Source organism: Delphinus delphis, chromosome 3, assembly GCF_949987515.2.
Source record: "Delphinus delphis chromosome 3, mDelDel1.2, whole genome shotgun sequence".
Taxonomy (NCBI): Eukaryota; Metazoa; Chordata; class Mammalia; order Artiodactyla; family Delphinidae; genus Delphinus; species Delphinus delphis.
The window spans coordinates 74,990,618-75,013,881 of NC_082685.1; the positions used below are offsets into that span (position 1 = coordinate 74,990,618).

General features: G+C 43.0%; 1 protein-coding gene across 1 annotated transcript in view; it reads right to left on the reverse strand.

Annotated features, from left to right (window-relative positions):
• Positions 1-11,143: 11,143 nt before the first annotated feature.
• The window catches only part of FAM170A (family with sequence similarity 170 member A), a 55,762-nt gene continuing 43,641 nt past the window's right edge, over positions 11,144-23,264 (reverse strand). The window contains exons 6-11 of the mRNA XM_060008971.1: positions 18,934-19,085; positions 16,219-17,650; positions 13,679-13,819; positions 12,146-12,872; positions 11,815-11,873; positions 11,144-11,210 (exon numbers count right to left, since the gene is read on the reverse strand). Of these exons, the coding sequence (XP_059864954.1) occupies positions 11,867-11,873; positions 12,146-12,872; positions 13,679-13,819; positions 16,219-16,288 (945 nt within the window). The 5' untranslated portion in view covers positions 16,289-17,650; positions 18,934-19,085 and the 3' untranslated portion in view covers positions 11,144-11,210; positions 11,815-11,866. The remainder of the gene's footprint in view (positions 11,211-11,814; positions 11,874-12,145; positions 12,873-13,678; positions 13,820-16,218; positions 17,651-18,933; positions 19,086-23,264) is intronic.

Consider the following 23,264-nt stretch of genomic DNA (forward strand, 5'->3'; position numbering starts at 1 on the left):
TTATTGATCTCTGCCGTTGTTTCCTTCATTTCTTTTTTATTTATTTCTGATCTGATCTTAATGATTTCTTTCCTTTTGCTCACTTTGGGCCTTTTTTGTTCTTCTTTCTCTAATTGCTTTAGGTGTAAGGTTAGGTTGTTTATTTGAGATTTTTCCTGTTTCTTGAGGTAGGATTGTATTGCTATAAACTTCCCTCTTAGAACTGCTTTTGCTGCATCCCATGGGTTTTGGGTCATCATGTTTTCATTCACATAACTGATGTGTCTTAGATGCTTAACATGAAAGCAAATATTCTAAAATCAGCAGTGTCCTTTGATTTTTGTATCACTTCTATATTATATAATTATTTAAACAATACTGTAGCCAATGTGCATAGGGAAAAATGAATCAACTGTAAAGAAAACTTAAGTTTTTCTATTATTTAATATCTTTTCATAGAAGGCAACTTGACAACTTTTTTTTCTCAAGAAAATGACTTCCTATGTGTTCTCCCAGAATCAAACCCAATCACAAACATTCCAGTTCAAATAGTTAATATGAGAAATGGATGAAACTCCAATAGGAAAGTGAGATAGGGAAGAGAAGGCAAGCATTAAATACTGTGTTATAGCCATGTGGAAAAGTGGAGGTAATCCACAGAGAAACTCTGGGAAACACAAGCTTCCAACTTGAAGGGCCAGGGAGCTGGGGCATTTAGATACCCACTCCCATCAGTCCTTGGTTGAGGACTGCTGCTGGGAAGCTATTAATTCCCCTCACTTCCTCCCTGCCATCTACACAGGCAGAGCAGACTTCAACAGCTTCAGAAGTTCCTGGGCTGGAAAATGCCAAATAATGGCAGTTGAAAGTTTGCCACATGCACAAAATGGTAGGGTCTAAGAAATATAGGAGGGACATTGAACAAATTTCCAATAGCAGGCAAGTGTCAAATGCAAATTCAGAGGGCTTCACAAGTGATCTTAGCAATTAGAATGGATAATAAGAAACCTCTCTCAACAAGAGCCTGAGATGCACTATCCTTATCATTTGAATAATGAGTGCTGCTTTCCATTTTTTTTTTTTTTCTTTTTTTTTGCGGTATGCGGGCCTCTCACCGCTGCGGCCTTTCCCGTTGCGGAGCACAGGCTCCGGACGCGCAGGCCCAGCGGCCATGGCTCACGAGCCCAGCCACTCCGCGGCATGTGGGATCTTCCCGGACCGGGGCACGAACCCGCGCGCCCTGCATCGGCAGGCAGACCCTCAACCACTGCGCCACCAGGGAAGCCCTGAGATGCACTCCTCTTATCATTTGAATAATGAGTGCTGGTTTCCATTTTTTTTGTGAGTGTGTGGTACGCGGGCCTCTCACTGTTGTGGCCTCTCCCGTTGCGGAGCACAGGCTCCGGACGCGCAGGCTCAGCGGCCATGGCTCACGGGCCCAGCCGCTCCGCGGCATGTGGGATCTTCCCGGACCAGGGCACGAACCCGTGTCCCCTGCATTGGCAGGCGGACTCTCAACCACTGCACCACCAGGGAAGGCCTGGTTTCCATTTATTAAACAGTTCTTTTGTGCCAGGTACTGTACCAATGGCCCAACGTCCATGATCTCACTTAATGCCCACAACAATCCTATTATTACATCACCAGTTTATAGATGAGGAAGCTGGACTCAGAGGGATTAAGTAATTTACTGAAGTAACAGACACCAGCCCAGGTCTCTCAGTTGCCAAAATATTTTTTCTTTCTGCCTCCCACTGTTTTCAATGTCCCTAGATGGACAGATATATTTTCTTTAGCTTGAGTATGTCATTAGCTCTGGAAATTCTATCTAAAAAACATCACAGTCCCCCGCTTTTCAGAGAAAGACCTGTGTCTTCATATCTTTGAAATTCCAGCCTGTGTACCAAAAATGGAGAGACTTCTCACCTGATGCCCCTGCCGTTTTTGCCGCATGGACTTTTACGAGAAGCTCTCATTTAGTGCTCTGCACCTGCCCCTTGGTGGTTAGCACTTTCAAAGAGCTGCAGGCTCCATGAATTACAAAATCATCTCTGCTTCTATTTCCTTTCCCGTCTGATTTCCATTTGCTCTGCCTGGTCATGGATGGGAAGTTTCTTTTCTTGTAGCATCATTCCAGTCTGACTTTTCTTTCACCTCTTCACATTCCACATTCCATCAAGTGGCAATTTTATTCTAAGATCACCAGTTAGATCTTTAAAATAGATTTTCAAAGAATATCTGACTGTTAGAACTTCAAATAGCTCAAATATAACCATTTTCTTCAATAAACCTAAATTCTAATCTATTTTAAATAGCATTTTGAGCAAAATAATAATTCATACTCACTTGTATTGGTCCCTTTTTCCTCCTGAGTCTCCAAGTCACTCTTAAAACCTTCAAACTTTACATCCTGTAATGCTATCACAGCACATTTTTAATTATTGGTATCAAAAGAAAGGGACTATCATAGGGGAAAAGCCTTCAATGTTATTTTACCAGCTTAATTTCTACACAAAAGCTTTGAAGTAATCAACAAAAAGAAGAAATGTGAATCCAAATATGCCACAAACTAGGAAGACAGTCCAAGAATTAACAATGAAGGTCAAATCCAAGTACAACAAATCCCATGGAGAATACTGATATGTTTTGCTGTAGTGACATTTCATGGTTAATTGGTGGTTTGTTAAAGATTACATTTCCAAGACCAAAAAGAATAATGATAAAACACACTCAGAAATGGAAAGCAAGAGGGCTCTATAAACAGTAGCTGTTTGGAAATTATAAATGGTACTAAATGACTAATAAGGAAGATAAACAGCTTACCACTTCTCAGGGAATTTTGTAACTTTCAAACCACAGAGTGTTGTGGGCAGAATTTGATCAAAGGTCTCTAGAGTACACTTTCATCCTCATGAGGTTGGGGGCTGTGAGTTGGAAAGGCCTTTAGCGGTTATCTACTTCCAGCATCCTGCCCCAGAATTCCTCAAATTCCATTTTTTTCCCATAAGCTGTTATTTCCATCCAGGTGTTACATGTACCAGACCCCTTTTCTACAGCAATGGCCCTTTCAGGTCTTGAGGTAATTTTAAATAATACAAAGAAAAATCTGCCTTGCAGAATCTTAGATTTCACTGATTTCACATTGCTCTTAATGGAACGAAGGCATGGCATCATCTGCCTAGCCTCATATAAAAAAGGAGGAAAAAGCCAAAAAACATTCATTGCCCCATTGAATCTGGTGACCTACATAGTCCCATGTGTGACACTGGTCCCACATAGAAAAATTTGAGCTTACTATCCACGCTGAGGCTCAGTTAAACCCACCCTATACACAGTCACCTAAGTGACTTTTCTAGAACACAATCTGATGGAGTCACTCCTCTGCCTTCACCTTCAGTGAATCTCCATCGCCTACAGAACAAACTCTAAATGACAGAGCCGTGGCTCTCTTTCCAGCCATATCTCCTATCAACCCCCTTTCTCAGAGTTCATGCCCCAGCCATACTGAAGAACATACAATATTCTCTTTATCTTAAGGATTTTGTACAGAGTGGTCCCTCTGCCTGAAACTTTCTTTCTTCCTTCCATCTTTGCCTGGGAAGGTCCTGGAAAATTTCTACTCACCCTGCTGATCTCCACCATCACTTCGTTCAAGAAGTCCCTCTGGGTCTCCCATTCCCTACCTCCACCACTGGGCTTAGTTAAATTTAGCCTCCTGTGTACACCCACAAAGACCCACTTCCTCTATCAAATGACTTATTTCCTATGTTGTAATTACCTATTTCTTTATCAGTCTCTCTGACTGAACTATACACTCCTTAAAGACCGAGAATTTGTTTTCTTCATTATCATATCTAAAAACCTAACAGAGTAACTGACACATGACAGTAACTCAGTAAATACGTGTTGGATGAATGAATGAATGAATGAACGAAAGAACAACACACTGACCAGCTGTATGAGGTCAATCTCTAGTCCATCCCTCTCTCTCTTACCTGCAACTAAAACAAAGCCCAGTACTTCTGGATGTCTTCCCTGGTCCTGGAGCATTTGTGAACTTACAGCAACATCATTCCCATCCCAGACACCTCCACTTCCAATAATTTGTTCTCCTTGGCTATAGTAACACCAGTTACCTAAATGTGACCCGTCTTCTCCCACCACATCCTAAATCCTCTGAGCCAGGTGCAGCAGCTTCCTTTCACGATGCTAGGACAGGCCACAAAACAGATGATAATCCCTTTGCACATTTCAAGGAGCAGCACCAAGGGAACAGTACCTGGGAAATGCCGTTGAATATCCATGGCATTTCAGAATATCCATGGCATTTCTATGGCCTCAGCACTTCTCTCACTCTGGGAATGAAGGTCCAAAAAGCACATCAGAGAATGTTCATCGTTGTAAACAAGCTCCACCTTTGAAACACAATCTAGATAGAACCAAATATAAAACCCTGAACAATGAGTGAAACCAAGGTCTCCTCCATGATTTCCCTTCTGACAACCTTATTGTCTCCTCAACCATAAAAGGTGAACTTGAAACTCAGGACCTTGCCTTGTCACCAGAAACATCCAAGTTTCTGTCTTTCTGTCTTTCATCAGTCTTTCTAAGACCATATATTTGCTCTGTGAACTATTAGAGACTTGTCACATACACAGAAGTATAACAGGATTATTTCTATCTACCTGGGGACCTGGAGTCTTTCACATTGCTCCTGTTAAAACTCTCAGAACAGCAAAACTTTACCTACAAAGTGTTAAAGCTATGACACTCCCAATTTTCACAAACCTCCTCATCTCTTGTGAGTCACATGCAGCCAATTCCAGGAATTGGAAACATGGTTGTGAGGATGAAACTGACTTTGGGGCTCCCCTTGGATATGGTCTTCCAGACTTACCAAAAGGCCATTAAGAGGAAGGTTTACCCCACCTCAGGGAAACCCGAGGAAGTACTTGCAGTCAAGGGCTGCCCGTGGCTTCTGAGCTATGTCCGAAAAGAATTTCCTACTGTACCTGGATCTGCTGAAGCAATTTCTGACTGTCCGAGAGCCAGCATGTACCGTTCCTGAACTGCCTCCATTGTGGATCATCCGTAGGGCTGTCAGATTTAGTAAATAAAAATACAGGATATCCAGTTAAACTTGAACTTCAGATGAATAATAAATCATTATTTTTAGTATAAGTATATCCTATGTACTATTTGGGGCATACTTATCTTAAAAATGTACTCATTGTTTTTCTGACATTCATATTGAACTGAACAGCCTATATTTTATCTGTCAACCCTACTCATCAGAAATGATGGAGGATTATAGAGATCCAAGAGATGCCTCAGAGCATCCTCAACTTTTATTTATATGTCCTGGACAGTGAGCACGGACTTTCCACTCCCATTAATTGGCTATAATGGAGTATATTCCCAATTTTAGAGCTTTTTCTACTTGTCATTGTTATTATCTTCCTTATTTTAAGGAGATGTTTATTTTTCTCCAAACTTAATAGCTCATCAAAAAGTATTTGAAAGTTCATTAGACAAGGGAAAAACAACACGATTCTGAAAAGTGAAGGAAACTGCCTGGTGTTTAGCAAAGAAGCATTAGGGAGATTGAAAAAGCCAAACTTAATAAGCAAATCTCTCCAAGGGTATTTTCATAACTTGATACCCTCCCACACCCTGAAAATATTATTACATCAAGAATGTAGAACTGCTAACCAAATGTAAGGCTCCCATATGATTCTATCAAACTGAGGAGGCTTCTTTACCAAGCAGTGAGCAGACCTGCTGCCCCAGGGACTTTGGCAGTTGCAACATAGAGCTCTTCCCTTTGGGATGGAAGCAGCAAGTTTTCCTGTGGTCTACACGTTGGCCCCCAAAATACTACACTCCCAATACTTGTCAACTTTAAGTATTTTTCTACATATCTCCATTTTTCTGTTACTATTTGGACTACATCCTAGACTTGACATTACATAAATTGCATTCAAGAAGGTATTTTTAAAAGTTGGTAGGAAATCTTAAATCTATAGCTTGCAGTCCCTGGCTTACTTTCATCCAGATGCATAAGGGTTTTCAAAAGTAGTCAGGTTAGTTACCCCATATCACAACCCCACCCTTGTGTCAGAGATATAAAAATGTAACATGATATTTAAGGTTTTAGTTGCAAAATCATCAAGCCTTCCAGACAGAGGCAATAGAGCAAAATGATTACAGAGGCATGGATTTTGATTTGCTCCAGTGTCTTGGGCAAGTCACTTGGCCTCTGTATTTATTTGTACTTATCTGCACTTATCTGTCACTTGGGGGTTATAATTGTACCTAGCCCATGGGTATATTGTACAAATTATCTGTAAAATAGTTAGAAGAAACCGACACAGAGTAAGCACTCCACAGACATTGGCTATTAGCTATTGGAAATATTTCTCCATGAAAAAGATTACTTTATCAGTGGATGACTCAGTGGGAGAGAGTGAATCACAGAATCACAGCATGTTGAAAGTGACCTAGTTCACACTCTTATGTGAAAAAAAGAAAAGTGTGTATGTGTAGAAAATGTCTGAAAGTTTACATAACAAAGTCAATCATCTTAACTTTGAGGATTAGAATAAATCAGGAAAGAAGAAAAGATTGAGTGTAATTCAATTTCTATATCATTTGTGTTTCTACACTGAGACTTTTAATACACTGGAAGTGCAATTTTTTTTAATGTGGCGGGATAAAGGTTTTCAAGTTTTCCTGATACATCTGTATTATTATTTCAGAATTGCTGGCATTTCTTGTCATCTTCGGATCTACACCCATTTGAGTCAGTGGGCCATTCTGGACGGAGGATATAATAGAGCAGAAGTGAAGTGAGAGAAAAGGAGAGAAAAGATTTTCTCTTTTCTCTTAAAAGAGGAAAGGTCTTTGGAATGGGAACAACTCACAACCAAACTTTTGGAAAGGATGTGATGGAAAATGAGACAAACATCCTACCCCTGTGATGAGAAGGATTCCTTGGGCTGGATGGAGGGAGGTCAGAGGTGGCTGGACAAGGAAACCAACTAGGGAGAAACACACACAAGTGCAGAGCAAACACCCTGAGGCCACTCAGCCTGACTCCATGCAAACATATGTCCAGCAGCCAGCCCTTCACCTGTGGTTCCCCAGCAAGACAGGTACCTCGGGGGTACCAACTCATTCTGAGTCCATTATGCCTGGCCATTCATATACCGCTGTCTGACTTGTGAGGAATAAACTCTAAATGTTTATGAGGAAATTGGGGAAGGAGATTGAAAGGTTACTTAAACAGAAAAACAAGTTCAGGAAGGCAGGATGATAGAGAGACAAGAAAAGGACCTTAAAAGATAGAAAGGATTTGCCAAAGAGGAGAAAGAAAAAGAAATGATTCCGAATGGGTTAATCTGCAGCTAGGAAGTTAAGGAAGATTATTGATGTGTGAGGACTATGGAATAAAGTGAATAAAATTTATCAGAAGTTGCTGAGAATATGGTAAGAAGCATGATTATCAAATTATTAATTTCCTGCAATGGCATTCTAGGGGGACACTAGGAAGGGGAAGCAAATGTTCATGAGATGACAGTAGCAGGTGGAACGTTGTTTCAGGGGAATATCAGTCTTGCAGTGTGTATCAGAGGAGGGCAAGTGTGAGCAAGCAATGAAATACTAAGTGTATACGGTTCCTTCACTGAGTGCACCCAGCCCCGTGGTCAGACTTGAGAACAAGCAGGACTTCAGGTGCTGGAGCTACATTTCATTCATCAAGACTTGAGAAGACACCCTTAACTCAGGTCTTCTCTTCAAACTCCATCTTTCCTTCTTGAGCTTCATTTGGCCTCCTCCCTTACCCTCAAGCTGTGGACTAATGCCACAGAGCAAGATGGGTCACTAGTGTCCTCCATCCCCTAGCGACTGTGGTTCACATCAGTGGAGTACCAAAGGCAATAACCAAGTAACAGACACAAGAGTGTATGAACAAGAAGAGATTCTGATAAGGCTTTCTGTGACAGTGTGGACCAAGTCAGCTGTATATGCCTGGTATCACCTTCATCATGAGCATCCTTAGGGGAGAAGTTCTCAGAAGGCAGAGCCTGGCTCTCTAGAGGCTCTGCGTCCTCACAGCCCACTCAAAGACCTCAGTTACAGCTTCGGCCCCCAATATCTCTCCCTCTGCCTACTCACAGTTTTTGAAGTCTTTCCTCCACATTTCTCTTGAGAGATGGAGGAGGAGGAAGAGGTTCAGGCCAGCTCAGACTCCCCTCGGATCCCAGCAGGATGCCTATCATTAACCTCCCACCTTCTAGGAAGCTCCTAAGATCTCCACATTTGGGGGAGTTTTCATTTCATCTGTGCTTCAAATTGCTGGCTAGAGATGGCCTGTTGGAAGGTGGCTAAAAGCAAGTAGGAATCCTTCGGGCAGCCTGGCCCTTCTCGACTGTCAAACATCTTCAGGGAGATTCTAGGAAACATTGTTTGTTCTAGAGAAGGGAGGGAAACAATCAAATTGTCCAATAATGCTTGAATGGAAAATAAATGATGCTATACGCATGTGACGAAATAATATCAGTCAAAAGTAAAAGACCTAGATCTATATGGATTGACGTGGATAAATCTTGAAAACATAATATTGATTGAAAGAAAATAAGATAAAGAATGTTAGAGTATGATAACAGGTATGTAAGTATTTAAATATTTAAATCAATTCAACATATTGCTTGTATATATATATATAGATGCAAGAAAATAAACTTTATCCAAAGAACACATTATTTACATTTAATTTGCTCCTTTATCTAGGAAACCCAAAAGAACCCACAGATAAACTAGTAGGAACTAATAAGATGGTTCAACAAGGCAGACAGATACAAGATCAATAAATTTTAAAAACCAATCAGGCTCCTCTACACTGGTGATAACAAATTAGAAACTGTAAAAGAAAATAAGAAAAAAATAAGATCTAAAAATAGTTACAAGAGCTATATAAATTATTTAGAGCTAAGCATATGTAAAAGTAAATAGAACTAACAAACTGAGTATGACCAATTAAACTCTGCCCAACCCAAGGATTAAAAAAAGACCGTTCTTACTTTATGAGAACAGACCCTCTTCTTAAGTAGCAGATCAGTAAGTGAGAGTGAATCAAAGAAACACAGCATTTGAAAAGTCAGCTAGTCCAAGCCTCTTGATCACACATACAGAAGCTGAAGCCCAGGAAGGTTGAGTTACTTGGTAAAGGGCCCAATGTCCTGACTCGAGGACTAGCATTTTTCACTAATTCATAAGACACAATCAACTTCAGTACCTTGGAAAGAGATGGAAAAAAAATGAAGAAATCAATCATATAGTTACTCATCTTTAAGTACAGAAATAGTCATGACAAAATTACAGGTATTGAGGGAAAACTGAAGTACAGAGTTTAAAAGGTCAATAATCCACAGGGAAACTGGAGACTATTTAAAATATTAATATTATATCTCTATATAAAAGACATTAAAATATCTCCAATCAAAATGTTAATTTTAGAATAGATATGGTATGGCACAATTTATAAATCAAAAATACTTAGAAGAAACACAATCTGGTTAACAGGTAAAGTCACAAGACAATTGCAGGAGAAAAAGAGTATCTTTCTCGAAATGTCCATCAATAAGGGAATAATTATATTATGATTTGTCACTAGAAGTAAATAAATAACATTTGCCTAAAAAATGGGATAGACCTACAGCAAAGATTTATACTAAATCTCTATATTAAAGACATTAAAATATCTCCAATCAAAATGTTAATTTTAGAATAGATATGGTATGATATAATTTATAAATAAAAAATCTCTATAAAGCTATAAATCACATATAAAGCACCTACATATGTAAATTCATGGACCAAAAGTCTTGAAATCAGACAGCTAGTGATCAATAATCTCTACAAAAGGAAGTAGTCTTGAGAGTGGGGTTGGGGGTTATGAAGGGGGACTTTTATTGTACTTTTATACATTGTACCCTTTAAAATAATTCAGTTTTTTTTAATTAATTAATTTATTTGGGGCTGCATTGGGTCTTTGTTGCTGCCAGCGAGCATTCTCTAGTTGCAGTGAGCGGGGGCTACTCTTAGCTGTGGTGCACGGGCTTCTCATTGCAGTGGCTTCTCTTGCTGCGGAGCACGGGCTCTAGGCGCGCAGGCTTCAGTAGTTGTGGCATGTGGGCTCAGTAGTTGTGGCACACGGGCTCTGTAGTGCAGGCTCAGTAGTTGTGGCGCGCGGGCTTAGTTACTCCGTGGCATGTGGGATCTTCCCACACCAGGGCTCGAAGCCATGTCCCCTGCATTTGCAGGCAGATTCTTAACCACTGCGCCACCAGGGAAGCCCAATAATTCAGTTTTTTATAAAGAGAATATTCCTAATATTATTCCTAAATTTTAAAAATATATAGTTGGATAACACTATGAAAAATTAACTGATATATTTTTTATTATTTCTCTTTGCTCCCTGGATTTTTTTCCCCATCCAGTCAGCTAGGCACTCTGAGTTCACTGCATTAGGAAGGTAAAGACTCAGCAGAAATGAGGGAGAAAAAAAGAAAATTCTCAGCTTTGGAATGTTAAAAACGGAGGTCACAGTAGAACAGGTGAGAATTCTGTGAACAAAAAATAAATCTCGTCTCAAATGTAAAAAGTATTCTCTGCACTGGGAGGCAGGAGAGGGAGGGAGGGAAGGACTGAAGGAGAGAGATCAGTGTGGCCAGGGACATAGAAACTGTGCTTAAGGACGATATGCCCAGGAAGAGAATCAGAATCTGGAGAAGATTCAGCCTGCACGTGACCATTACCTCCAGCCAGCACCCCCATCTCAGACCTCAGGAAATTCAGAGAGAGAGTGGGAGTAAGTCAGGAGGGCCACGCACACAGTCTGTGTGGCAAGGGTTGTGGCCATTCCCTATGTGTGAGAAGTCCCCAGCAATTTCCAGGCCTCCTTCTGGAAAATGCTGGCGGACGTCTCTAGTGCTTATGCGAAAGCTTGTTCACAAACCTTGAAAGATACAGATGTAGATGACTGATAGATAGATGCATAGATAGAAAAATGTAATTAAATAAAACATCCAGGAAAGGTTTGGAAAATGCCCTTTATTGCATATGATGTTTATAACATTATATTAATGTGAGACTGAGTGCTGGTCCCTTCATCCTCCTTCAGACCACGGCATTCTGTCTGCTACTATCCTGAGGGTCCTTTCTTCTCCCTGGAATGGAGAAAACAAATGAGGTAGAACAGGAAGAGACAAGAAGCACTATAAGCTCTGCTGGTCAGGGTTACCCTCCAGCGTTGCCTTAAAGCTCAGAGCCACACACAGCACAGTGAGCTTGGCTCCAGATCAACTACTGCACAACGAAGGTTCTGGAACATTTCCATATCTCGGGGGACCTCATTTCCACGTGACTCTCTTTCACATTCCCCTTTGCCCCAGAAGGCTAGGTACAGTGGTCAGGGTGAGATCTTAGCTCAGGCCAAAGGCTCTCAGACCTCAAAGTTCTGGTCCTGCAAGGGGCCCTGTCCTCTCTTCAGACCACTCCTGGCTCTCTCTGCCGAGAAGGAGCTGCTGGAAGTACATCCTCTTAGAGTTGAAGTCCACCGTGCAGGCCCTGAGAAAACTCCTAGTCAAAACGCTCCACATTCTTGTTTAAGTCAACAGAGGTCAATTCCTTTGGAAGTGCTGGGTGTGTCCCCAAGTCGACGCAACTGCACAGCCATTAGGTAAACCAGCACATCTCTGCAGCCCCTTCCCTTAGACTCCTCTGGGCCCTCGTGACATAGGCTCAGGAGACTGTGCCAGCCTCCAGCCTTACCTCTTCCAAGAGAAGGCCACACCGTCTTCCGGGATCTTCTGTCCCATGAATCTCAGTTGCTGTGTGGAAATCAAAAGAGAGAAAAACACTTCTTAGTTAAAGAGAATTTCCTGTGGGAGCTGAAAAGCTCAGGATAAATTCCCACTTACAGTCATGACTTTATTATTAAATGACTGGGCCAGAAGCACGGGAGCCGGTTTTCTCCCATTCAGTTGTCCCCTGAGGTGCTAAAGCCCCCAACTCTCCCTTATGGAAGCATGAGCCTGGGGTGGTGAGACGGGACTGGCTCAGGGAAGGTACAGCTCCCTCCGCAGCCCCAGCCCCTGCTCACTTCCTGTCCTTCGGAGAATGAAACACATAGACTGGACACCGGCTCCTCGGGCAGAGGTCTTCCCCCGTGGGCTGCTGCCCCTCATTCTCCTTTTCTTCTTGCTCCTCTTTCTCCTCCTCAGAGGTGCTCTCGGATTCCACATTGTCCGTCAGCTGGGACATGGCGAGATGAAAGACATGGCAGCTGAAGCCGTCCTGGACACTGTACTGCACGTGCTGCTGGAGGATCTCCAAGGTGGGGAAGACCCGGCAGCAGGCCATGCACCTGAAGCCCATCTCCATGGTCACCAGCCAGTCCGGTGTCTTGGCCCTGGGCGTCTCCTTGACTGCAGGTGACCCTGATGGGCTGTCTGGCTCTGCCCTTTCCTCACACTCATTCTCCTCCCCAGTGGGCTCACTGTCAGACAGGTTTCTGGTGGACACATGAGAGATGGCATTGCCTACCCACACATGCTCAGGAAGGGTCACTTCTTCTCTCCTCAGCTGCTTTTCTAGCAACTCCAAGGGTTTCTCTATCATCCAGGAGACAGCTACACCCTTGTTCACTTGTACCCGCATGTAGAATATTTTCATGCCCCTTTCCTCTTCGTCTGTATACAGAGAGTCCTCATACGATGAAGAGGATGAGAAGGAGACATACTGTGATGGGGGAGTGGTCTCCCCTTGTTCCTGAACCTGGGCTAGGGGTGCTCTAGGCTGGGCAGTGTCTCGATGTAATCTCTGGATTTCTGAAAAAGGAAATTAAAAACATAATAACATGCATGGGCCATGCCAGAAGCTGAGGGAGCAGGTGTGGTAGACGAGGGAGGGACATTTGCATGACATAGCTGTGTCATGACCTTGGTGTCTGTTGGCCGTAGGATGGAGTGGTGTATCTGGTGTCATCTGTGGGCTTTTCATCTGCGCGTGGGGGGATACTGGAGCGGTGTCTGTATACAGGGGTGTGGAGTATGGTGGTGAGGGCTGTGGTATGTGAGGGATGCGGAAGGATGCGTGTACGACAAGGAGTGTGAGTTTGGGAATATCGGTGGTGCATTACTTGTGGAATGGGGCTGTGGTGCAGGAGAAGAGCACTGTGGATCACGTGCCTGGGGTTTATGTGTGCACTGAGAAGGGCTGTGCCTGGAGGGCGGATGTATGTGTGAGCTGTGTGGACCTCAGCTGGGTGGTCCTGCTCTCAGGCTGGAGGTCTATGATGAAGAACTCTGTCCTTCTCTGGAAGCAAGGGCAAAGACAAACCCTACATTTCCCCCTGAAGATGCTTAATCCGGTCCCTCTGCCCTCCACCTCAAGCCCAGACCTTTCCGGCCCCTGCTCCTTGACTTCCCCACCATGGTGGTACCAGGATTCACACGCCCCCCAGACTCAGCTGGGATCCCTGCCCTCGTAACAGCTCAGCCATCCTGCCCAGGCTCCTCCACAGAGCCCTCATCACCTCCGATGACCCTGGGTTTCCTCTCAGCCTCCCTGGGATCTGTGTGCCTCCTGCCTCACAGCCAAGCACCCCCTCACCTGAGGAGCCCCGCGCCCTTACCACTGCAGATGAGCTTGCATGGAGAAGAAGCATAGGAGAAGTATTCAGAGGCAGAGGAGACCTCCCCTGACCCTGGGCTGCAGCCTTGGGCCACCACAGTGGATCCAAGCGGAGGGGGATCCTCTTGTGACTTCAAGATTCCTGAGGGAGGAATGAAAGGCTCAGGGTGGGTTCATCAGTCCTCTGTCCACAGATATTTACTGAGTGTCTGACACGTGTCAGGTGCAGCGAATACACATAGTTGAGAGTGTGGTTCCCGGTGGATACTCCAGTATTTAATTCAAATCAATACTTATTCTGTCAGTGTCTTGTTGGTAATGTAGGCCTCAGTGATGACTGCGTATGAGGGAAGAGTGAGTGATGTGTATCAGTTAAGTCTGTGGTAAGCGTGGGGTTGGCGTGGGGAGCACAGTGCAGATGTGTCTATCTGTGTCTGTGGCCTTTGTGTGCGTGGTTTCTGTTCACAAGTCAGGAATTCTGGGACATGTAACTTTTCCTCATTACATGGTGTGGCTTGTATTTATGGTGTGTGTTCATTCTTTCATTCACCAAGATTCAGTAAGCAGCTATTCCTATGTATCCGGCACTCTTCCATTGTTCTAGTCTCTGGTAATGCTGCACATTCTAGTAGGGGAAGACAAACACTAAACAAAAATACAATAAATATATAATACATCAGCTGGTGGTAAGTATATAAGGGTTGCCAGACTTAGCAAACAAAAATACAGGGCAGCCAGTTAAATTTCAATTTCAGATAAACCCAGAATAATTTTTTAGTGTAAGTATTCCCATGCACTATTTGGTCTTACTTATTTTTAGTGTAAGTATGGCCCATACAATATTTGGGACATACTCATACTGAAAAATTACTTGTTGTTTATCTGGAATTCAAAGTTAACTGGATAGCCCATATTTTATCTGGCAATCCTGACATGGGTTAGTGAGACTGTGGTTTACTGTGGTTTGTACAAAGCGGGTCTGGCATTACTCAAGAATGTGTTATAAGTGTGGTGTGTGTGACATGTGACTGGTTCTTATAGAGGTATTTAGAGATAGCTGAAGTTAGCTGTGTTTGTGCGAGAGTTGAGGAGATACATATATATATATATAGTGTGTGTGTCATATATATATAGTGTGTGTGTCTATATACATATCTCATCTCCAGCGTTTGGTGTTGGAGGAGAGGATTGTGACACAGGTGGGTTGTATGAGAATGTAGTACAGGAGTGATGCGTGTATATACCTACATGTGCTGTGTGTGGTTTAATAAGGAAGTCGTATGTGGGGTGTGTGATATTTTTGCTGTATCAGAGTATACATGGGTGTATGAGTTACTGTCTCATAAAACACCCCTAACAATAATTCTGTAAACACTCTTACATACACCGAGTGTCACCCAGGTCCAGGCAGGGTGACAAGAACTTTACCATGCAGACTTTATATCTGATAAGCACTCTACCCCCATTCATCCCGCTCTTCTCTCCACTACCACACACACACACACACACACACACACACACACACACACACACACACTCTCTCTCTCTCTCTCTCTCTCTCTCTCACACACACACAGGAACATAGAGAAAAATATTCTGAATGGTGGGGACAGGGGCAGTCATTGCCTTCCCCAGCCTGTCCCAGCCACTGCCTGAAAATCTGCCTGCTGTCTAGACCTCCATTCCCAGGGCCCATCCTACAGTCTCCAGGGCCCTGGGCCCGGTAGAAGCTACTGGGCTCTAATCTGGGGCAGAGGCCTCTAGCTGGAACTCTGGGGTGGGCTCCACTCTCCCCCACTTCCTCACATGACCACCCCTCTCCCAGGGCAAGCTACTTGCCTACATTTAATGCACGCAGGCACCACGTGGCCCGTGGCTCTCAGAGCTCCCCGCAGGACCCTGAGGACATTTCTCACCCCTGCCCACGTGGTCTCAGTCTCTGGAAAGCCCTTCCCTTCCCTTGATTTCCTTTGGGAAATTCTTCCTGTTGAAGGAATAAAACTTCCTTGCTTTCAATATGACACCATCCCTAGACAAACAATCTTCTTTTGAACTGCATTCCACTTCTCAAGGTATTTTTCAACAAGGCCTTCAACTCATGGGGCTTCTCTTTCCACTTTGGTAAAAGGGGCCAAGCAACTCATGGGTCTCTCTCAGCATCCTTGCATCCTTCACATCCCACACCTCATGACCCCAGGGAAAGATCAAAGAGACAACTTGGGGACTGAGAAAAGCTGCACCTCTAGGTCTGTGCAAGCAGGATGCAGCCTGCTGTGAGTCCGACAAAGCTCCAGGCCCGGCAGCCCCAGGAGAGAGTCCTCAGACCGGCGGAGCTGACCTCCCATCTCCCAGGGGCATCTGGCCCGTTCTGTGCCGTCTCACACCACAGGGACCCTCCGGATGGATACGGCAGCATCAGTGAGACAAGGTCTCTCGCTCCCTGCTTCACAGGTGACACGTTCTCAGTAACCCCCCCTTCCTAGAGAAGGTTCAGTTTGGCAGAAACCCATGTGCCCCAGACAAGGTGCCCCTCCCACATACCTCCTCCCTTCTCGGCAGTTTCCTGGGACTCTTCATTTTCCAGATGTTTCCTCTTTTGTCGCTGTTTCATCGTACCAACTAGAAGTCTCCCTTAGAAGATGCCTCACCTCCAACTCCTCCTCTTCCCTACAGCTTGGCCCTTCTTGGCTCTTGGGAAATCCGTTGAAATGATTCAATACCAATAAAAATAGTCAAGTCTCCTAAATGGCTGAAGAACTTAGACCACTTAGTGAACCGGCAGTACTGCCTAGCGCTCACCAGGGCTGCTAAGTTTCAAAGGTTGCCACGGCCACAGCAGAGTTCTCTGACCTCAAGGATGACCTCAGAGCATTCTGTGGACCTAGGTTCAACAGTCTCTGCAACAGCACAGACCCCATTTCCAAGAACAATTCCTTTTTCCCAGTAGAACCTTTCCCGTGAATTCAACTCTCACATCTTTCCAATGTGGCAGGATATTTTGAGATGTTAATCTGTTCTTGTTTATTGTCTTTTCTTCTTTTATTTCACCCTTTCCCTCCTGCATTCAGGTGGGTAGCAGACCCTATGTTCTCTGGCCAGTGGAAGAGCCTGGCAGGGCATAGCAGAAATAGCATGGTGATGATCTTGGCTTTTATTTCTAAAATCGCAAACTCCATGGAAAAGAGAGGATACTTGAGCAGAAACATAACAGAAGCAGGTTTTTGAAATTAGGTACTGTCTTGTTTCCCTATTGGAGTGTTGAAATGTGCTAATTAAGTCAGAGAGAGATGTCTGCAAATCCTGGAGGAGAAAAGGCCTCTCAAGTGTGGCTGGAGGGGTAAATGGGGCAAAAACTCTAAAAGGAGATGGCTATAGTATGCATACAAGCAGAATCATGGCAACCGGTCCCATGCCTGGCACAGCAGCCACCAAACCTAAAGGAGGCATGGCCCCCGAGCTGATGGACGTCTACACTTACAGCTGTGGGCTCCAGTCAACAATGATCATGCTTCCCTGCACTTCCTCAAAAGCTTGGTCCTGTATGACTTTCAAATAGGGATGGCGGAAATCCAAACAGGACACCAGCAGGATCAAGGCTTAAAATACAAATTACATGGAATTATAAAAAAAAGTTTTGTACTGTTTCTTGCACACCTCTGCTTGTGGGCTGTAATTTATACCAGTTATGAGTGGCAATGCATCTGGATCCTCCTGATTCCACTCTAGAATTAGAGACACCTCATTTTGAGGTAGTGGCCAGGATCCAGTGGGAGTATTGGTGCACGGGACGAGGTAGACTCCCAGAAGTCACTGCTTTCATTAGAAATACCACATGGACTGAGGCGGGTCCCAATTTGAAAGGGCACTGCAGAATGACTTAAGGTTTCAGGCAACAAGAGAGTGAAGAGAGGACAACTTCAGCCTTGTGAGGGTTTGCTGATGAGATTAAATCTTTCTGCTTCTTGGAGAATCCCTAGAAAAGATGGGGCAAGGAGGATTTTTCTTCTTAGTTTTTTGGGGGTAGAAATTTCCAAACATACACAAAGTAAAGAGAATGATATAAAAGGAGTGCAGCACCATTTACCCATCACCCAGTTTCAACAATTATCAAAAGTCTGCCATTCTTGTTCTGCTACACACACACACACACACACAAACACACTCACTCACTCGCGCACTTTTAGTTTTTTGTGTATTTATTTTGGTTTAGGAGTTTGGGGAGGGTGGGGCAAGTGCTGTTTTTTATTGCAAATCTCAGACATTATGTCATTTCTCCTTACATGCCATAGTATTTATCTCCAACAGATAAAAACTTGTTTCTAACATAACATCATTATCTCACCCAACAAATTTAATTATCATTTTTTCTTACCACAATAACTAAGCCATACTCAATTTCCTCCAAATGTGTTTAAATGTCTTTTTTTATGATATATTGAAATCAAGATCTAAAGAAGGTCCACACCTTGCAATATGTCAATGTGTCTTTTAGTCTACAACAGTTCTCCCTCCCTTTTTTTTGGCACTGATTTGTTGAAGAAACTAAGTAATTTATCCTTTAGAATTTTCCACAGGAATCTGTTGATTGTATTCCTGTGATGTCATTTAAGATGTTCCCTATTACCTCTATTTTCTTATAAACAGGTAGTTACAGCTAGAGAATTAATTAGATTTAGATTCGATTTCATGTTACTACAAGGTTATTTTATAAGTGATGCTGTGTACCTTCCTATTGCATTGCAACAGGAAATACAAAAAGTTGTCCGTTTTTTTGTTTGTTTTGTGGTACGTGGGCCTCTCACTGTTGTGGCCTCTCCCGTTGCGGAGCACGGGCTCCGGATGCGCAGGCCCAGCGGCCATGGCTCACGGGCCCAGCCGCTCCACGGCACGTGGGATCCTCCCAGACCGGGGCACGAACCCGCGTCCCCTGCATCAGCAGGCGGACGCTCAACCACTGCGCCACCAGGGAAGCCCTGTCTGATTTTTAATGAAGTTAAGGTTGATCGGTGAGGTCAGGTACTGTCAGCTTGGTCCCTCCATCCATAATGATGAGGAACCACAATGCTCCTCACCAACCTTTCAACAAAGAGCATAACAACCGTTGATGATCACCACTTCCTTAGGAGTTGAACTTTCATTAGAAGTTCTAATTCCATCATTCCAAGGAGGACGATTCTTTAGGCATCTTTCTTAGACCCTGAATTTCTGAAAGAAATGAACCTCCCCTCAGAAAAGGAAAGACGATTCCAAACGTACCTGCTCAGGTTGTCCAACCTAGAAGCAATGGATTCATCACAGCAAGCCCCAGCTAGGTTGGGACATACTTTGGTCATTCCTTCATTTCTCTGTCCATTCTTCATTATATAAACAGTTATTTAGCCCCTCCTATGTGCCAGGCTCTCTAGATTCTGTACTTGAACATTTAAGAACAAAAGAGATACAAAGATTTTCTCTCAAGGAGCTTAATTCTAGAGGAGAAGATAGACAATTTTTTTAAAATAAGTAAAATACCTAGTAGGTTAGATATTTGCAAGTACCGTGATGAAAAATAAAACAAGAAACTGGATATGGGACTATAGGAAATAGGGGAATTTCTATGCTGAATGGGAGATCATGGAAGGCTTCACTAAAAGGGCCTCATCTCAGTAGTACCTGAGGGCAATAAGGGAGCTTAGAGCCAAGGTTACATTTTTTAGGCAAAAAGAGACTGGAGTCTGGGTCAGGGATTGCTTGGCGTGTTTGAATACCAGGAAGAAAGCCAGCGTGGCTGAGGGAGGGAGAGAGTGGTAAGAGGGGAAGTCAGAGGGATAATGAGGAACCAAATTATATAGGGTTTATAGGCTACTGCTAAAACTTTGGCTTTTACTCTGAGTGACGTGGGAAGCTTGGAGAGTTTCAAATGAGAAATTACATTTTAAAAGATCACTCTAATTGCTTTCTTAAGAACAGACATTTGGAAGGCAAGGTCAGAATCAGAGAGAACAGTGGGCCTATTGCAATAAACCAGGAAAGAGATGAACCATAAAAGGAAAACTAGGTAAACTAGACGTCATCAAAACTAACATCGTTTGCTATGTGAAAGATTCTTTTAAGAGTATAAGAAGTCAAGCTAGAGACTGGGAGAAAATATTTACAAACTACATAGCCAACAAAGAAGTAAGTCTATAACATATAAAGAACGCTCAAACTCAACAGTAAGAAAATAAACAATTTGATTAGAAAATGGACAAGAGATATGAAGAGATTCTTCATTGAAAAGGATATACAAATCGTAAATAAGCACATGAAATGATGTTTAATAGCACTAGCCATTAGGAAAATGAAAATGAAAACCATAATGAGATACCACTACTCATCTATCAGAATAGCTATGGGATCCAGGTAAAAAATTAGCTTGTTTCTCCAAAAAAATTTTTCTTAGCACCTGCGAAGTCACTATGAAAGGTACACTGAATAAACATTTTGCTATCCACGGAAGAGCAAGTAAGTTAACACTGGAGAAAACACTTCATAAACCATACAAGCTGCACAAAGGTGAGGCGCAACAGTTACCCTCAGGAGCTGTAATTCTGAATACTTTTAACCTCAAATGGACCATGAACTTCTCTTTTCCAACCTAAGATTCTATAGTCGTTTCGCAGTATCCTCAGGGGATTGGTTCCAGGAGCCCCTGCAGACACAAAAATCCACGGATGCTCAAGTCCCCTATGTAAAATGGCATAATATAGTCAGCCCTCCTTACCTACAAGTTTCGCATATGCAGATTTAACCAACCATGGATAGAAATTTTGATTCACATTTGGTTGAATCTAAGGATGTGTATTTACTGAAATAAATCCACCTGTAAGTGGACCCACGCAGTTCAAACCCACGTGGTTCAAGAGTCAGCTGTAGTACCAAGTCCAGTGTGGAGGCACAGGGGGTTCCCTGTATCACCAAGCAATTATCAGACACCACCTGAGTGTTGTACAAATGCAGCTCAATTCTGACACTATTTACACAAAGATAGCGTCAGATTCCACAGATTAGGGCTCAGTCCTACAAGACTGCTCCTACCACACACACACACACACACACACACACACACACACATTCAGACACCAGTAGCAAATAATGCAGGTTTCCATCCTTGCTTCTGACCAACCAGATGTTGCTTTCAGCTTGATTAATCCATTCACACAAAGCGGGCTCACAGAACTCAGAGAAACATTTTACTTACTAGATGACCATTTTACTTACTACATATTACAAGTTTTAAATATATATAGACTCAGGAACAGCCAGATGGAAGAGATGCATAAGGTAAGGCATAGGGAAAGTGTCTAAATCTTTCATGGTCTCTGAGCATGCCACTCTCCTCGTACCTCCACATGTTCACCAACTCAGAAGCAATCCAAACCCCCTCCTTTTGGGTTTTTATGGAGGCTTATTAACATAAGCATGATGATTAAATCATTTGCCTTCGGTGAATGATTCAACCTCCAGCCCCTCTGACCACTTCAGAGGGGTGGGAATGGCAGTTCCAACCCTCTAATCACTTGGTTGGCTCTACTAGCAACGAGCCTCCGTCCTTAGACACCTTTATTGCCCTCAGCACTTAGGAAATTCCAAGGGTTTTAGGAGCTCTGCGCCAGAACAATTGAAGACCAAATATCTATTTCTTATTATATCACACAACCACCTTCAATTTCTACAGCACTGCCTTCAAGAGGTTGCCCAGTCCATATTTCAGTATTTCCAATGATAGGAAACAATTCCCCTCAAAGCAGCTTTGACATTTATGTATAGAAAACTTAAACTTTAATTCAGTAAAAAGAAGGATCTTCTATATCCATAGGGCTTTCCCTATGTATCCCAGTTATACTCTTTTTTTTTTTTTTAAGAAGATGTTGGGGGTAGGTGTTTATTAATTAATTAATTTAATTTTGCTGTGTTGGGTCTTCGTTTCTGTGCAAGGGCTTTCCCTAGTTGCGGCAAGCGGGGGCCACTCTTCATCGCGGTGCGCGGGCCACTCACTGTCGCGGCCTCTCTTGTTGTGGAGCACGGGCTCCAGACGCACAGGCTCAGTAGTTTTGGCTCACGGGCCTAGTTGCTCAGCGGCATGTGGGATCCTCCCAGACCAGGGCTCAAACCTGTGTCCCCTGCATTAGCAGGCAGACTCTCAACCACTGCACCACTAGGGAAGCTCCAGTTATACTCTTTGAAGACCATATCAATCAAGAATAAGCTTGAACTACCACTGGCATTTTTCACAGAACTAGAACAAAAAATTTCACAATTTGTATGGAAACACAAAAGACCCCGAATAGCCAAAGCAATCTTGAGAACGAAAAACGGAGCTGGAGGAATCAGGCTCCCTCCCTGACTTCAGACTGTAATACAAAGCTACAGTAATCAAGACAGTATGGTACTGGCACAAAATCAGAAAGATAGATCAATGGAACAGGATAGAAAGCTCAGAGATAAACCCACGCACATATGATCACCTTATCTTTGATAAAGGAGGCAGGAATGTACAGTGGAGAAAGAACAGCCTCTTCAATAAGTGGTGCTGGGAAAACTAGACAGGTACCTGTAAAAGTATGAGATTAGATCACTCCCTAACACCATACACAAAAATAAGCTCAAAATGGCTTAAAGACTTAAATGTAAGGCCAGAAACTATCAAACTCTTAAGAGGAAAACATAGGCAGAACACCTTATGACGTAAATCACAGCAAGATCCTTTTTGACCCACCTCCTAGAGAAATGGAAATAAAAACAAAAATAAACAAATGGGACCTAATGAAACTTCAAAGCTTTTGCACAGCAAAGGAAACCATAAACAAGACCAAAAGACAACCCTCAGGATGGGAGAAAATATTTGCAAATGAAGCAACTGACAAAGGATTAATCTCCAAAATTTATAAGCAGCTCATGCAGCTCAATAACAAAAAAACAAACAACCCAATCCAAAAATGGGCAGAAGACCTAAATAGACATTTCTCCAAAGAAGATATACAGACTGCCAACAAACACATGAAAGAATGCTCAACATCATTAATCATTAGAGAAATGCAAATCAAAACTACAATGAGATATCATCTCACACCAGTCAGAATGGCCATCATCAAAAAATCTAGAAACAATAAATGCTGGAGAGGGTGTGGAGAAAAGGGAACACTCTTGCACTGCTGGTGGGAATGTGAATTGGTTCAGCCACTATGGAGAACAGTATGGAGGTTCCTTAAAAAGCTACAAATAGAACTACCATATGACCCAGCAATCCCACTACGGGGCATATACCCTGAGAAAACCATAATTCAAAAAGAGTCATGTACCAAAATGTTCATTGCAGCTCTATTTACAATAGCCCGGAGATGGAAACAACCTAAGTGTCCATCATCGGATGAATGGATAAAGAAGATGTGGCACATATATACAATGGAATATTACTCAGCCATAAAAAGAAACGAAATTGAGCTATTTGTAATGAGGTGGATGGACCTAGAGTTTGTCATACAGAGTGAAGTAAGTCAGAAAGAGAAAGACAAATACCGTATGCTAACACATATAAATGGAATTTAAGGGAAAAAAATGTCATGAAG